We start from the raw sequence: 15,167 nt of genomic DNA on the forward strand, positions 1-15,167 counted from the left end.
TGGGTGGCAGGAAGCACAGCATCTTGCTCCCTCCCTCCACCCCAGTCAATCTTACAAGTCAAAAGTGAACATGAATTGAATATATACCGCCCATGGTTTTTCGCATCTCCATTAGTTTACAGCTTTCATCATCTCATATTCATTATCTTCTTGAGTCTTTGAATACAGTTGTACCAACGTATATGGTTGGATGAGTGACACTCGGATTGGAAATTGAAATATTTAGATATGAAAAAGTACGATCTACCTCCACATGGTGCATCCTGGAAACGTCATAATAATTGACTGCTGAATGGATCATGATTTTACCAACCGTAGCATTTCAATTGCTCTACAGTAGAAGCCCAATTTAACAAATTAATTCAGCCAAGGTCCAGTCCGCTAAAGTGAATTTTCCGCTAAATTGGAGGTCGTTTTCGACCCCCTATTTAGCGGAATTTTCCGCTAGCTTGAGCTTATTTCTCTGTATTTGACTCCCTACGTAGCAGAATTTTCTGCTATATTGAGCTTCTTTTGCTAAATCCTCTCGGTCATTTTCTCATATACTATAGTAGTCTGGATGGCTTATTCAAATGAAGACAATAAAGTACTAAATACTATTAATAATCCATGTGTTATGCTTACCCTATACAGTATTAATAATAGCATAAAGAAAAAGATAAAAAAAATATATAGTAAAGTACAGTAGAGTTAATAATACAGTATGCTCACCTCCATTTGTAGGGGTTCTGCTGCTGCATTATCTGGCACAGGTAACCACACATGATGTTCGGTGTGGCCCCCCAAAACCTGTGCCATTATAGTACGTATATTTATATATATATATATTTATATACCTCCAAAATACTAAATTATAAATTTTTCCTCGACTCCACCACCACAATCTGGTAACATCTGGTAACATTGGACTCTGAGACACGCATGTGGCCAGTTGACGGAAAATGCTCAACTTAGCGGACCGTTCCCGCTAAATTGAGCTATTTCTGTAGACGGGCATCTGGCCAGCTAGCGGAAAATGGTCAACTTAGCAGACCATTTCTGCTAAGTTGAGCATTTTCGTTATTGCTATTTGCAGTTCGCTAATTTGAGCTTCCGCTAAATTGATATCCGTTAAATCGGGCTTCTACTGTGTATTGCAAGAGTAGGGGGAAGGGAGGATATAGATCTTATATATGCACTGTGGTGACAAGATACCCCTCATGAATTTCTTTTATGGTGCCTCGTGAGTTGCATCGCAGCGAACTTTTTCATATCTAAATCAATCGTCCCCATTGCCATGGCATCACCGTTCTCTGCTAATCAGTCATCTCAGTTGCTGTGACATCACCATTCTCTCAGCCAATCATGGGCTGGAGGGGACATGTCCCCTTGAGGGATTTCTAGTTTCCAGTCTGATTTAGATTGATATAAACAGGAATTTTATTTATTAGTATATAGACAACTGTCTGGTGTTAACAATATTACTGTTGATTTCTGGGGTGAGGCTCCCATTCTGTCATTTACATGAATGGGGTGGCACAGGGGTTAAATGTAAGGGTGATGGGTAGGGCTGGTTTGGAGATGGTTAGCAAGAATCTAGGGAACAGGGAGGCGAGCCACTTGTTTGCTGATGACACTGCACTTGTGGCTGGGTCAGAGGAGAACCCAAGGTAGCTAGTTGCAGAGCTTGGGAGGATATGTGATAGGAGAAAATTAAAGGTAAATGTAAGCAAAAGTAAGGTGATAAGATGTAGATGGGGTGAGGATGGCAGTAAGTTAGTAATTTGAAGGCAAGTCTTAAAGGAGAGAGGCTAGAGGAGATGGAGAGTTTTAAGTATCTAGGGTCACATGTAGCAGAGAATGGAGGAGTAGGGGTGGAGGCAATCTGTACATCAAGGGAAGTAAGTATATGTCTCGGAAAAATGAAAAGTGTCATAAGACATAAGAAATAGGTATCTTGGGATGAACACAATGACAAGATTGTATGAAGGGGTGATTGTGCCTACAACACTGCATGGGACAGACTTAGAATTTAAGGGAGGCAGAGAGAAATCTAAATGTATTTGAGATGAAGTACTTAAGAAATAAGGTGGGAGTTCTAGGGATGGATGAAGTGAAAAATGAGAGGAGGTGGAGAGTAGAGATGGAAAGGGAGCTAGCAGATAAGGTTGATAAAAAAAAAAAATTGGAATGGTTTTGGCATATGGAAAGAACGAAAAAAAAAAAAAAAAAAACTAGAAAAAAATGTGTGGAGGGTAGAGGTGGATGGAGTGAACTTGAGGGAAAGACTGAGAATGAGATGTATAGATGGGGTGAGGAGGGCTTTGGGTAAAAAGGTGATGTCTGTTGAGCAAGGACACGAGAGGGAAAGAAATTGGTGTCAGTGGAGAGTGATTGTGAATGAATGATGAATTGATGTGTTCCAAAGGAATTTTTTTCTAGTCTTCTCTAATTACTCATGAGGGGAAAGGTTGCCATGTAATGAGGCAGTGGAAGTAAACCCATTTGTTTCCATTTTATTTAGTTCCTCGTGGATGAGGGCTCATTCCTGTCTCCTGCCCACTTCCCAGGTCACAAGCAATGTAGCAAAACACAGCATAGCCACAGCAGGGCCCCACTACTCCTTTTACCTCTCCATCCCCTCATGCAAAAATAGAAAAGACAAGAACAAATCCATTTAGACACTGTCAATCTATTGTGCATTCACAATTATTCTCCACACACATCTATCTCTTGATCAACAGACGTTTCCCTTTTTATTTAAGGTCCCCTTCTCCCAAATCCATCCACTTCATTCTTGGTTTTCCCCTCAGTTCACTCCATCCATCTTTGCCTTGCACAATATTTTTTCTAGCCTTTCCTCAATCATTTTCTCCATATGCCCAAATCATCCCAGTATTCTTTTGTCAGCACTATCTGCCAACTCCTTTTCTACCCTCACTCTCCCTCAACTCCTCATTTCTCATTCTATCCATCCTAGTTACTAACACTATACTTCTCAAACATGTTTAAATTTCTCCCTTCTGCCTCCCTTAAATTCAAAGTTTCTGCCCCATACAGTGTTATAGGCACAGTCACCTCTTCATATAACCTTCTCTTTACATCTATCCCAAGATACTTATTTTTCATGACACTTTTCATTCCCCAACTCCAGTTTCCCTCCACCCAACTCCTCTATTCCAAGCTACCTGTGCTGCCTCTATATACTTAAAACAATTCACTTCCACCTCTCATCTTTAAAACTTATCTCTTAACTTTCTGCCATCCTCACCCCTTTTAACATCTAATCACCTTGCTTTTACCTACATCATATCACAAATCTACTTCCAAACTACCTGACTTTCAATAACATGAGCATGCTTCTAGCAGTAAATGCAAAAAAAAAAAAAAAAAAAAATATTACAGCTCTACCACAAAAACTAAATGTCATTATAGTCACATGGGTTACATTGCCTACCATTCTCCTTGTCGTCGGAATTGGATTCCACTAATTCGACCTTGATAGCACAGGGTTGTTTGGTTCCACTGTTTGCTGCACTGTCACTGCCACCTCCACCTTCACCACTCCATGTACGGATGGCCATTGCCTTGTGGGAGACGCATGAAAACATTGAGTTGCTACATATTAAACACATACACATATATCCATAAACCAAAGGCCCTTTCCATCATATATGTAGCCATGTCAAAGCATACACCCACTTCATACACAGAACCCATTACTGAGTTGAGAAGCACCTTGTAGTTTTCAAGCTTCTTTGGAAGAGCTTGATTTAAGTTGCTCAATTTAAAGTTGCCTAGCTTGAATCCCTTGGGTGACTCAGGTGTATTTGTAGGCAGAGTAGAAGGCTCCTCTGAGGATTCAGACAGAATCAGATCCTCCAGAGTGGGCCGAAACTCCTTGAGATTCTCCAGCTTGAATGTCTCCTTTGAAGAAATTTTTTTTTATATAATATATACATCAAATAAACTGAAAACAGGCACAAACAAGACTACACTTCAGATTGAAAATAACTAAGTCATAATGGAAGAGAAAGTATGTACCATTCTCAAAAGATGCACTCAATAAAGTTGTTTTACCTTCTTGATCAAATCTTTATGGAACAGTCATCTCCATTTTTTCCACTTAGACATATAGACAGACAGACACATTGAGTGCTGTCCTTCATTGACTCACTCTCAAATCAAATCTTTAAGGAACAGTCATCTCCATTTTTTCCACTTAGACATATAGACAGACAGACACATTGAGTGCTGTCCTTCATTGACTCACTCTCAAATCAAATCTTTAAGGAACAGTCATCTCCATTTTTTCCACTTAGACATATAGACAGACAGACACATTGAGTGCTGTCCTTCACGGACTCACTCCAAATAGCAACAAAGAATCTCTTTAATGACTTATGGAATAAAATGGTGGTCATGGGCTTTTTCCTGGGGGCCATGAGGCTTGTACGAGAGATTTAGAGCAACCAACTGCTAAATTGATCTGCAAATATTTTCTGCTAATCTTAGATAAGCAACATGAATGAGAAGAAAATGAATATGTTAGCTATATCCTTGCAATTTTTGAAGAAAATTGTAAGGTTTGTAATCCAAAACAAGTCACCTGTTTCACAAAAACCTAGTCAAACAAGCTTCATTTTTTTACATTCTCATTCACTGCATTACCTGATAAGAATTCTACCTACCAACATCAGTAAATTCTAACAGCAATGTCTGAACTAAATAATAATAATTATTACCTCAAATCTCGCTAATGGAAAACCTGCAGTACTATATTAGCTAGCAATGGTCCAACCCCTTCCACAGATCTCTGGAAAGGAACTTTGGACACCTGTCTGTGCTGTACTGGTGTGAAATGTAGGAGGGCAGTTACATGCTGTCAGCTGCTCTCCATGTGTGAAACGGTGTAAGAAGTAAGAAATACAATTGAAGTTCGGAGAGATTTTGGGACCATTCTATAGACTCAACCCCCCTGAGCTGCACCTCATGGTGGAAGTTGGGAGTAGACAGGTTATGAAAATGGGGAACAGCACTGTCCACCTTGCAGGACTACAATAATCAGGTACCCTATCATTGATCCCATCTGACTTGAATATTCACCTTAATCATTTCTTTCACAGTGGGAGATTTGTTGCTATCCTCAGGACTAGGTGGTAACTGAAGGGGTGGAGTTCTTGGAGGTTCCTCTTCTTGAACTGGAGGTGCTGGGTCAGATGACATGGAGAATACTGAGAAACGTGACGAGATTCCTGAGAGTAAGTCATTGGATGTGTGTACCACAGACCGAAGCCTGGTCTTGAAAAATCCTCTGGAGTCATTTGCAGCAGTTGCCATTATGCCTGAAACATAAAAAAGAATGATTAAGCCTTGACTTGTCTCACTGCATTGCTTCTGACCCGGGGTGGTCACAGGGATGACCCTTCATTCACAAGGAGCTGGGATGAGAGTGGAATGAGAGTGGAATGGAATGGGTGAGAGTGGTTGGGTGCATTTTGACTTGGCTACCTCTCTCATAACGAGGAAAAAGTCCTTGCTATATAAACTATTATTCCATAAACTCTCAAAACAAGCAATTTAATACAAGCTTAAGTTAAGGGCTCCAAATCAGCATAGAAATATATATATATATTTAGGGATGGAATGGGTGGGAATGGTTTTATGCCTTTTTCTTTTTGGCTACCTCCCTTGTAAGAGGGAAAAAGCCTTGGCATATATATGTATGTATGTGTATGTATATATATGTATGTGTGTGTGTGTATGTATGTATGTATGTATGTATATATATATATATATTCTTTAAGGCATATTGAATTGTATGCAACAGCAAATTGAGCTCTGATGAAGATTTTCAAGTCTTCTGAAGATCTCTCTAGCATGGAGAGGCAAAGAAAACACTGGGTTGCTGATAGAAGCCATCTAATGGGTGGAACAGGATACATGACGTTTCGCTAATCACAGTTACCATTTTCAATTGTAACAAGAACAGAGAAATAGGTGATTATAAAGTCAGAAAGTAAACACTGGGAAAGATCACAGAGAGGTTTACCATTACTCTGGTCTAAAACTGGGAAAGGACACGTTTGAATACTGGGGAAGGATACATGGAAGGGGAACTATGACCACTGGGAAAGGACACTTTAGATGACCGTTACTGTGGCCTGGGCGTCCATCACGGCAGGAGTGACTGCTCATGAGAGGGCTGATTTGTGTCATAGCTGGGGTGTCTGGTTTGACAGTTGACATATAACCTTAACAATGGAGGCCCTAAGCGGCACCTCCAGGAGACCCATAACATCCCAATCACCAGATCCATCTTAGTGGACAATACCATTATTTTAGACCAGGAAAGTGACAAGTGCCGCCTTGCCCTCCTTGAGGCCCTCCACACCAAATACAGCCAGCCTACATTGAATACCCAGCAGGAAGCCCCCACCATCCTTCCCAGCCTCAAACCGTTCAGAAACAGCCAAACCAGACACGCCAGCTACAACACAAATCAACCCTCTCATGAGCAATCACTCCGGCCGCGACAGACGCCCAGGCCACAGTAACGATCATCTAAAGCAGGGGTTCTTAACCTTTTTTCTCCAATTCCCCACTTTTTAGTGAGCCAACTCTCCATTTCCCACCACAGCATCGGTCTTTGACAAATTCGATTTTAACCCATGCAGTGTTTAGTACGTAAATATACGCTTTGCTTTTTTGTGCCATTTTACGGCCCTTAATTTTTGTTTTCCCCACTTGGCAACTCCGCCATTCCCCACCAGTGGGGAATTCCTCACAGGTTAAGAACCACTGAATTCTAAAATGTCCTATCCCAGTGGTCACACTTCCTCCTCCCACGTATCCTCCCCCAGTATTCAAACGTGTCCTTTCCCAGTTTTAGACCAGAGTAACGGTCAACCTCTTTGTGATCTTTCCCAGTGTTTACTTTCCGACTTTTTAATCACCCATTTCTCTGTTCTTGTTACAATTGAAAATGGTAACTGTGATGAGCGAAACGTCTTGTATCCTGTTCCACCCATTAGATGGCTTCTATTGGCAACTTAGTGTTTTCTTTGCCTCTCCATGCTAGAGAGATCTTTAGAAGACTTGAAAATCTTCATCAGAAACTCATCAGAGCTCATTTGGCTGTTGCATACAATTCAATATGCCTTAAAGAAAATATCTTGCCGCATTACTCCAATATATATACACACACACACACACACACACACACTGGCCTGCCACTACGGAGGTCCGGGTTCGACTCTCGCCCGGGGCTGAAATAATATCAGTATCGCAGCGCTGAGGGGTGTTACTCCAACTCTCGTGGGCGGGGAGTTGGGGGTGTGTGTGTGTGCAAGGTCATAGCATTACCCATAGATCGGACTTACGAGCTCTGAGCTCTCTTCCAGGAGGGAAGCTATCGATCACGAGTCCAACACGTGATCCAAAGACCAAGTGAATACATATATATATATATATGTATATATATATATACATACATAAACTGTATATATATATATATATATATATATATATATATATATATATACATATATATGTGTATATATATATATATATATATATATATATACATATATATATATATATATATATATATATATATATACATATATATATATAATCTTTATAATCTAGATTTACAAAATATAACCATTGTACTGGGCTGAACATATTGTAAATATAGAACTTGGAAAAAGCCCCATATGTAGAAAGCCAACATAGTTTCCCAGAACTGAAAAACATGGCATTGAAATATTATCTCAAAGTACACTGGAACCAAATGCAATATGCATATCTAAGCAACCTTGAAAACACTGGGTTTTCCAACTCACAGGCACAGTAAGGCCACATCCACCTTCAATCTTCCTTCCAATCATTCTGCTAAGACATAAAAATCATAACATGATATCACGTATGAATCCACATGAAATTTTACCACACATAATATTACATAATTGATTTAAATTTAACCATGAAAAATGACCCGTCATCCAGGAGGTGCCAAGATAGGAGGGAGGGAGGAGGGTGGAGTATATGGGAAATGAAATGGGTGGGAGTGATGCCTTTTCTTTTTGGCTACCCCCTGTGTAAGGGGGAAAAAGCCTTTGGTATATGTATGAGCTTCCATGGCAAGGGTTTAATACTGCAGGCATTCAGAGCCACTTATGGTGGAATTTCATTACTCAACATTTTATAAAGGGAAAATACTCTCCTCCATGACAAGATAAAATGATTGAGCCACCTCAAATCTGTTAAGTTGAGTGAGTTCTCTCTGGCAGGAGATTCAAAACCCTGAAAAACTTAAGAGAAACACAACCTAACAGAATAAGAAAAAGAACATCTAAAAAAATTAAACGAAACATCACAATTGAAATTAACAACAAAGAGAAAGAAAATTCACAAAAACTAACCTACAAAGTAGATGAAAAATCTGATTATGACAAAATGTAAAGTGGTAAAAAGCATCAAAAAGAAAACCCACCAGAAAGAATGGTTATGGCAGCTATAGACAAAACATGACATCAGATGCATGATTCTGTAAATGGCCAGCAGGTCGCCCCTTTCTCTTCTTTGTTTCAAAGTCGGTAATCTCAATTTAACCAGTCTCTCCTTGTATGACAGGTTTGAAAGTGTTGGGGCCATTTTCATGGCTGCTTTCTGGATTCATTCAATTTTCTTTTTGGTACTGGGTAACCAAAGTGTCACAGCATACTCCAGTCTAGGCCTTATTAGTGTGACTAGTATTTTTTTTAACCATACCTTCATTTAAATAAGTAAAAGCCACCTTTATTGATCTTAGCAATTCTGACAATCCTGTTTATCTGTTTATCAGGGGACATGTCATTTCAGATAATTATTCCCAAGTCTTTTTCATATCCCACTTTCTTTACTTCCTTTGTTCTGATTTTATATTGTCCTGATATTCTGTTTTTACTTTTTCCAAACTCCATTATGCTACATTTCTTAATGTTGAAGTCTATTTCCCACTTTTGGTTCCATTTCCAAACCTTGGTTAGGTCCTTCTGTAACGTTCACGATCCATTTCAGTATTCACTTTCCTCAGCAATTTAGCAAACATTATTGGAGTCAATACTAATCCCTGTGGAACTACACTAATCATCTCCTCCCAAGCTGAATTCTTTTCTCTGAGCACTACCCTCTTTTCTACCATGCAAGAACTCCTCCATCCAGTTTAGTAATTTACCTTGTATTCCTATGTTTTCAATTTTTTTTAACAATTCTTTGTCTGGTACTTTGTCGAAGGCTTTTTGTAAGTCTATGAAAGAACAATCAGCCAATCCATCCCTTTCTTGTATTATATCTATTAGTCTTGAGTAGAAACAGATTAAGTTTGTGGCACATGATCTTCCCCAACTAATGATGTATGTCTCTTCTTCAAGACTTTATATGTGGAAGACCTTTATATGACCCCGCAGCCGATTAAAGACATATGTCTCATCTTCAAGACTTCACGAGTACATGGCAATTCTTCTCCAAATTGACTTAAGAGAATCGATTGACTCTAAAATAAGAGAGTGTGTATCTTTGCAATCCTCGGCAATCAGTGTAGTAAATATTCAGGTGAAGTGTTATGCCTCCCGTTTCTCACACTTCCTTAAGTGACATGATTCTTGAAATATTAAAATAGGTTTCAGATAATTAATATAATTTTAATGCATGAATAAAATTTTAATACAATATTTTTGTAAATGGAAAATGTTCATTGTATATATTCTCCTTCCCTCTGATTTGAAAAGAACATGTTTTTAATTTCATTAATACACTCTCTTTAATTTGGGCAAACATTACTAAGGTAATTAACCCCAAAGAGTGTGTCATGATACAGGAAAGTGCAATAAAGATATCTCAATCCAGACTGGCATAGCATTGCACAGTATTCAGAGATGGACAAAGAATTATATGGCTGCAGGAGGTGATGATCCGTCAGTCCAAGTCAAGAAGACTGGGCTGGCTAGAAGTGGAAGAAGGTATTGTAAGATGACGAGACTACATTTAACGTTACTGGGAACCAAGGAGATAAGGTGAGGTTACAACCAGGTACGGATCCATACCACCACCAAGTACACGCAAAGGATGGTCAAGTACCCTGATAGTGTCATGGTATGGGGTGCTTTATGGTACCATGGCTAGAATAAGTTAGTAGTGTTGCCTAATAACATCACAGTGAGCGAAGAAAGCTACTTGGAACTGTTGTGCAACCATTTGGAGGATTATTTTGCTGCATGTGTCCATGCAGGACTGTGCCCCTGCACACACAGCAAAATTATTCAATATTTTTTTGAGTTTGTGGGAGTGGACTACATGAAGGAATGGCCTGGTAACAGTCCAGACTTAAACCCCATTGAAAACATCTGAGGACTTATTTAGCGATGGCTATGAGGCTGCAGCACCATAACTGCGCCAAAGCTCATAAAGAAGGTTCAGGATATCTGGGACAACTTGGAACCCCACATACTCTAAAGACTTTCTGAATCCATTCCTTGATACGTGGAGAGCTGTCTGAAAAGGAGAGGCCTCCCCACAAAGTACTAGAGGCTGGTAAGTACTCTCAAATATTTTTGTTAATTATTTTTTTGAGTGTTGCTGGAGGAAAAGTCATGGCACCAATACCATTGATGCCAATTGTGTGTGTATGTATATACACACACACACACATATATATATATATATATATATATATATATATATATATATATATATATATATATATATATATATATATATATATATATATATATATATGACATAAGCGAAGTAGGAAACACAGGAGTCTTAGTCAGGAATAAACTGAAGACTAAGACTCCTGTGTTCCCTACTCCACTTATGTCAACCTGTCAGAATGTCTCAGCATATATATAATATATATATATATATATATATATATATATATATATATATATATATAATGGGTGAGTGATAGGTAGAGGTGGGTGCATGCCTTGGCTGGTTAACTCCTTTAATCTCTTAAATACGAATCAAATACTCCCACCCACATCAGGTTGCCTGATGTGTGATGATGCATCACAATGCATGCATTATAAAATATTAAGTTACTGTTGTTATACTTGTTCTCTTTCAACCTGAATAAATATAACATCACAGAAAGCATGATCAAGCCTGTTCACAGGATACAGGGAACAGCTACAACTACAAGATAAATATAATCAAGAACCTGACTCCAGCATCCTCATATACCCCACTCACGACTCATGATGGATATATTGGCATCATCATATTCAAGGGGAAAGAAGCTTTTGGTATACGGATAATTCTATATATGAGAAGTACAGTATTATTTCTATAACATTGCCCATTATGAAACTATTCAAGAATAAATTTGGATAATGACTCCTGCCTTTTATCTTCCTGCTCTAACGATTTCCAAGTTATGTTATTTCTATCAGGTTTAAGAGAAAAATAGAAATAAATTAATTTATAACTTTATTAGTATTACTTTCATTTCTTGAGAATGATTACATAATTAAAAGAGATTATGGTCCCATTTTTTACTTTTTTTTTGTTTAATAGATCTATTTTATCTATGGAATGATTACATTAGATTATGTTCGATTAGGTTAGATTAGCCTTTAGGAACTACTGGATAATGTAAGTACCAAGTTACCCATGCTTGTGTGCTTCTGAAATTTTACCCATTATTTACCTATGCTCTTCAGAGGTCGCATTCACATGTCATATGCAAATGACCCTCTCCCTTATGTTTCAATCTTATGAGGGATATTCAGTAAGAATTTTGGGCACCACAACAGAAACTCATACTTTACAAATGCATAGATTTTATGTGACATTAGCAGTGACTGAAGTTTTCTTGCCCTATAAGTAGTAGCTATGCAGCTATACATACATGAAAATTACATAACAATCAATGGCAACAGACTTTATCATACCAATATACTACTGAAGTACTATGCAAACCCAAATACTATCTTGACATTTCAACATATTCTCTGGTGAGAATGACAGCTTATATATTCTACGTACATGCTAGCTTAACATAATCCCGAAAATTCGCTTTACATTCCCAAGACTCCGAGACCGAGAGCTCGGTCTGCAAAATACTGCAAAGAAGTGTTCACGTTGTTACTTACTGAAAGATGTTCCGGCACTGTTTAGAATATAACCCGTCAGACTCAAAACCTTCAACTACACTTGAACAATTATGAATGGGAAAGGCCCTGTCAAGGTATATGCTGCGGGAAATACGTCTGATAACCTCTCGTGAAGCGTCACCGGAAACACGTATCATATATCACTCACCTGGATCTAAGAAGAATATGCAGCGTGTCTACTTCCCATAATCTTTACAGTGTGTATGCAGCCATCACACCCGCCCTCCGTAAGTCCAATGACAATTAAGATAACGTTCCTGGGCTTTACTCTTCCATCGACTCTTGACTTAATCAGCTGACTTGCCAAACATCTTTCATACCAACTGTGCGGCTGCGTCAAAACATAGTTTTTAAGTATATAACGATAATTTGCTAGTTTTATAAATCATGTCCATAATGTATCTATTCATGAATGTTTTACAATATATATACTTTTTGAAACATATGCTGTTGCATATTTTATAAGAATATTGGCAATGAAGAATGTTTGGTGCTTATTAGCTATTTTTGTTATCATAAAATATTTCGTCGTATCTGGCAAAACTAATATTGTAGTTGTCACTTTCATAAGCATGTGTCGGCTGAACTAACACGAAATGCATCAAGAATATTTAGACAATTTTCTGAAACAAGGAAACGGTAGTAAACTATAACATGACAAAACGAGAAAGATTTGTACTATCAGACATTGTTCACTTACACGTGTGTTACGTCAGATGAGGTGAAAGAGGACGGAACCGGAAGTGTGGGGGGTTAGGAAAAGGGGGGGGATCAATATCAAAAGAAACCTTTAAAACTATTTTTGTATTCTAATGTGTGTTCCAGTATTCACATCTATCAAATTTATTCAAAAGAAATAATGCATGAAACAGGCAGGGCACCTGTACTAGGTGGGAGTTACCTGATGTAAATATGTAGGACGAAGACCTATTACTGTGGCCCAGATGACATAATGAATGCGGCGTTGGTGGGAAAAGTCAAGGACGCTGGTTGGGACTGAGGGCGGGAAATTTGTGGTTATGGGATTTTCTTGGAAAGACAGACTCCAATTTGTTGGTACTAGATATAGTAAACGGAGGTGATTTATATGGTAATAGGAAAGGTTGACTTGCAGTTCACATTGATCCAAAGACGGGGAATCGGTATACAATTCTACATGGTATGCTGGTAAATAATAGACCCAGAAGTTCATGTGTACACTTTGTATGAAACTCTTGAAATTGTACGATATAAACATTTATAGAGCATACGTTTACAATTTTTCGATTTCACCCCTATAGTGCACTGAATCATCCCCGTAGCATAAGAGATGTTACGGAAATTGATCGAATGCAGGTGTGTCAGGAATTAGCCGTGGTAAGAAGGGTAGCATCAGGGTTGTGTGATAAATCCATTGCTGTTCAGTGTGTATATAAATGGAGTGGTAAGAAAAGTAAATGCATACGAACAAGTCAGAAGTTTTGGGCGTATACGGAAAAAGCAAAAAGAACCTACGAGTATACGGGAAGTGCATATATATATATATATTTATATATACATATATATATATATGCACACACACATATATATATATACACACACACACACACATATATATATATATATATATATATATATATATATATATATATATATATGAGTGGGAAGGGTGGTAAACGGCAAAAAACCGTAGGAGTTTTATTACTAACGTTTCGTCCTTAAAGGACTTCTTCATACTCTGAGGAAGTCCTTTAAGGACGAAACGTTAGTAATAAAACTCCTACGGTTTTTTTTGGCGTTTACCTCATCACCCTTCCCACTCATTCTGTCATACATATTTCATATATATATATATATATATATATATATATATATATATATACATATATATATATATATTGTTACGAATCTCGCTCACACTTCTGACTCGTAACACATAGTAAGAGTGAATGAATGAATGAGTTCCCAAGACCTCACGTCTTTGGGATTTCTTAAAGAAAAATTATAAGGCCGCCATTCCCGTTATGTTTTAACATGACAAATGGGAACAAAAACACGATTGGAAAGTTGAAACTATTCATTAAAGTTACTAGGATTACAAGAGTGATTACAATTACTGACAATTGAGTAAATAAGTTGCAAAACAGAAGATTACCGCTCGTAAGACTTTTAATGGAGCTGAAAGATAAATTAATTACCAGCGAAAACACTGTCTAGGCTTCCCGCGTCACAACCATAGACGTCACATAACGCCTAAATGACATTCTAGCTGAGTTAATTAACTTTCGAATAGTACAGGGGGAGAACAGAGGACTTACATCAGCCGACAATCTTCCCGAGGCGACACAACCTCTATATGGCACTTAGTATCCTAGAACGAATCTTTGACACGCCCTAAGGTGCCTAGTTCCTTCTACAAAAATCCTCTGATTGGCCCATAGGATTAGCGTCTATGGAAATTGAACCTGATTGGCCAAGTCAGCCGAAACGTTCTGTGCCGCTCTAGGCTGGCGGGAAGTGTTACGCAAAACGAGGAACAAACGCCTGATTGTATGGTAACCTCTCTTCCTAAGCGTTCTCTGTGATCGGACACCCACGTAATCGCAAATGACGCCGTTATCCAAAGTAGTAATTCTATTCCAACCTTACATATATGGGAATATATGTGACACCTTGGAGGTGTCACATACTTCAGAGAGAATACACTTACAATCTCGATAGGCAATCGGCTGTCACATTGTCTTTCCCTCATACATGGCGAACGTCTATATGATACTCCTTCAAAAACAAACTCCACCTGGTTAAGCGGAGATTCTTATCTTTAAACTTGTTAAAGTATTTCATGGGATGGTGATATGTGAAAACCGTTACCTGGGCACCAACATGAACATGCACAACAAAATACTTAATTGTTAAGACGATTGGTGGCAATTCTAACTAAAGCAACTCACGGAGTGTTCACCTTGTTATCATTTTTTTTTTTTTTTTTTTTTTTTTTTTTTTTTTTTTTTTTTGTAACGAAGCTGATTCACTCCAATGTTAATC

At 38.3% G+C, this 15,167-nt stretch overlaps 1 protein-coding gene across 5 annotated transcripts in view; it reads right to left on the reverse strand.

Moving 5' to 3' along the window:
* Positions 1–12,481, reverse strand: part of LOC143020052 (uncharacterized protein KIAA0513) — a 49,289-nt gene extending 36,808 nt beyond the window's left edge. For 2 of the 5 annotated variants that reach the window (XM_076176223.1, XM_076176222.1), the window contains exons 1-4: positions 12,292–12,479; positions 5,086–5,324; positions 3,718–3,906; positions 3,437–3,566 (exon numbers count right to left, since the gene is read on the reverse strand). In XM_076176223.1, coding sequence (XP_076032338.1) covers positions 3,437–3,566; positions 3,718–3,906; positions 5,086–5,319 — 553 coding nt within the window. In that variant the 5' untranslated portion in view covers positions 5,320–5,324; positions 12,292–12,479. Of the gene's footprint in view, positions 1–3,436; positions 3,567–3,717; positions 3,907–5,085; positions 5,325–12,122; positions 12,225–12,291 lie in introns of those variants that run through there. The other 3 variants (XM_076176221.1, XM_076176219.1, XM_076176220.1) reach the window with 3 other exon arrangements.
* Between the last annotated feature and the right edge of the window lie 2,686 nt (positions 12,482–15,167).

Source organism: Oratosquilla oratoria, chromosome 38 (genome assembly GCF_046742065.1).
Source record: "Oratosquilla oratoria isolate Oo_2021 chromosome 38, ASM4674206v1, whole genome shotgun sequence".
In the NCBI taxonomy this organism is placed as follows: Eukaryota; Metazoa; Arthropoda; class Malacostraca; order Stomatopoda; family Squillidae; genus Oratosquilla; species Oratosquilla oratoria.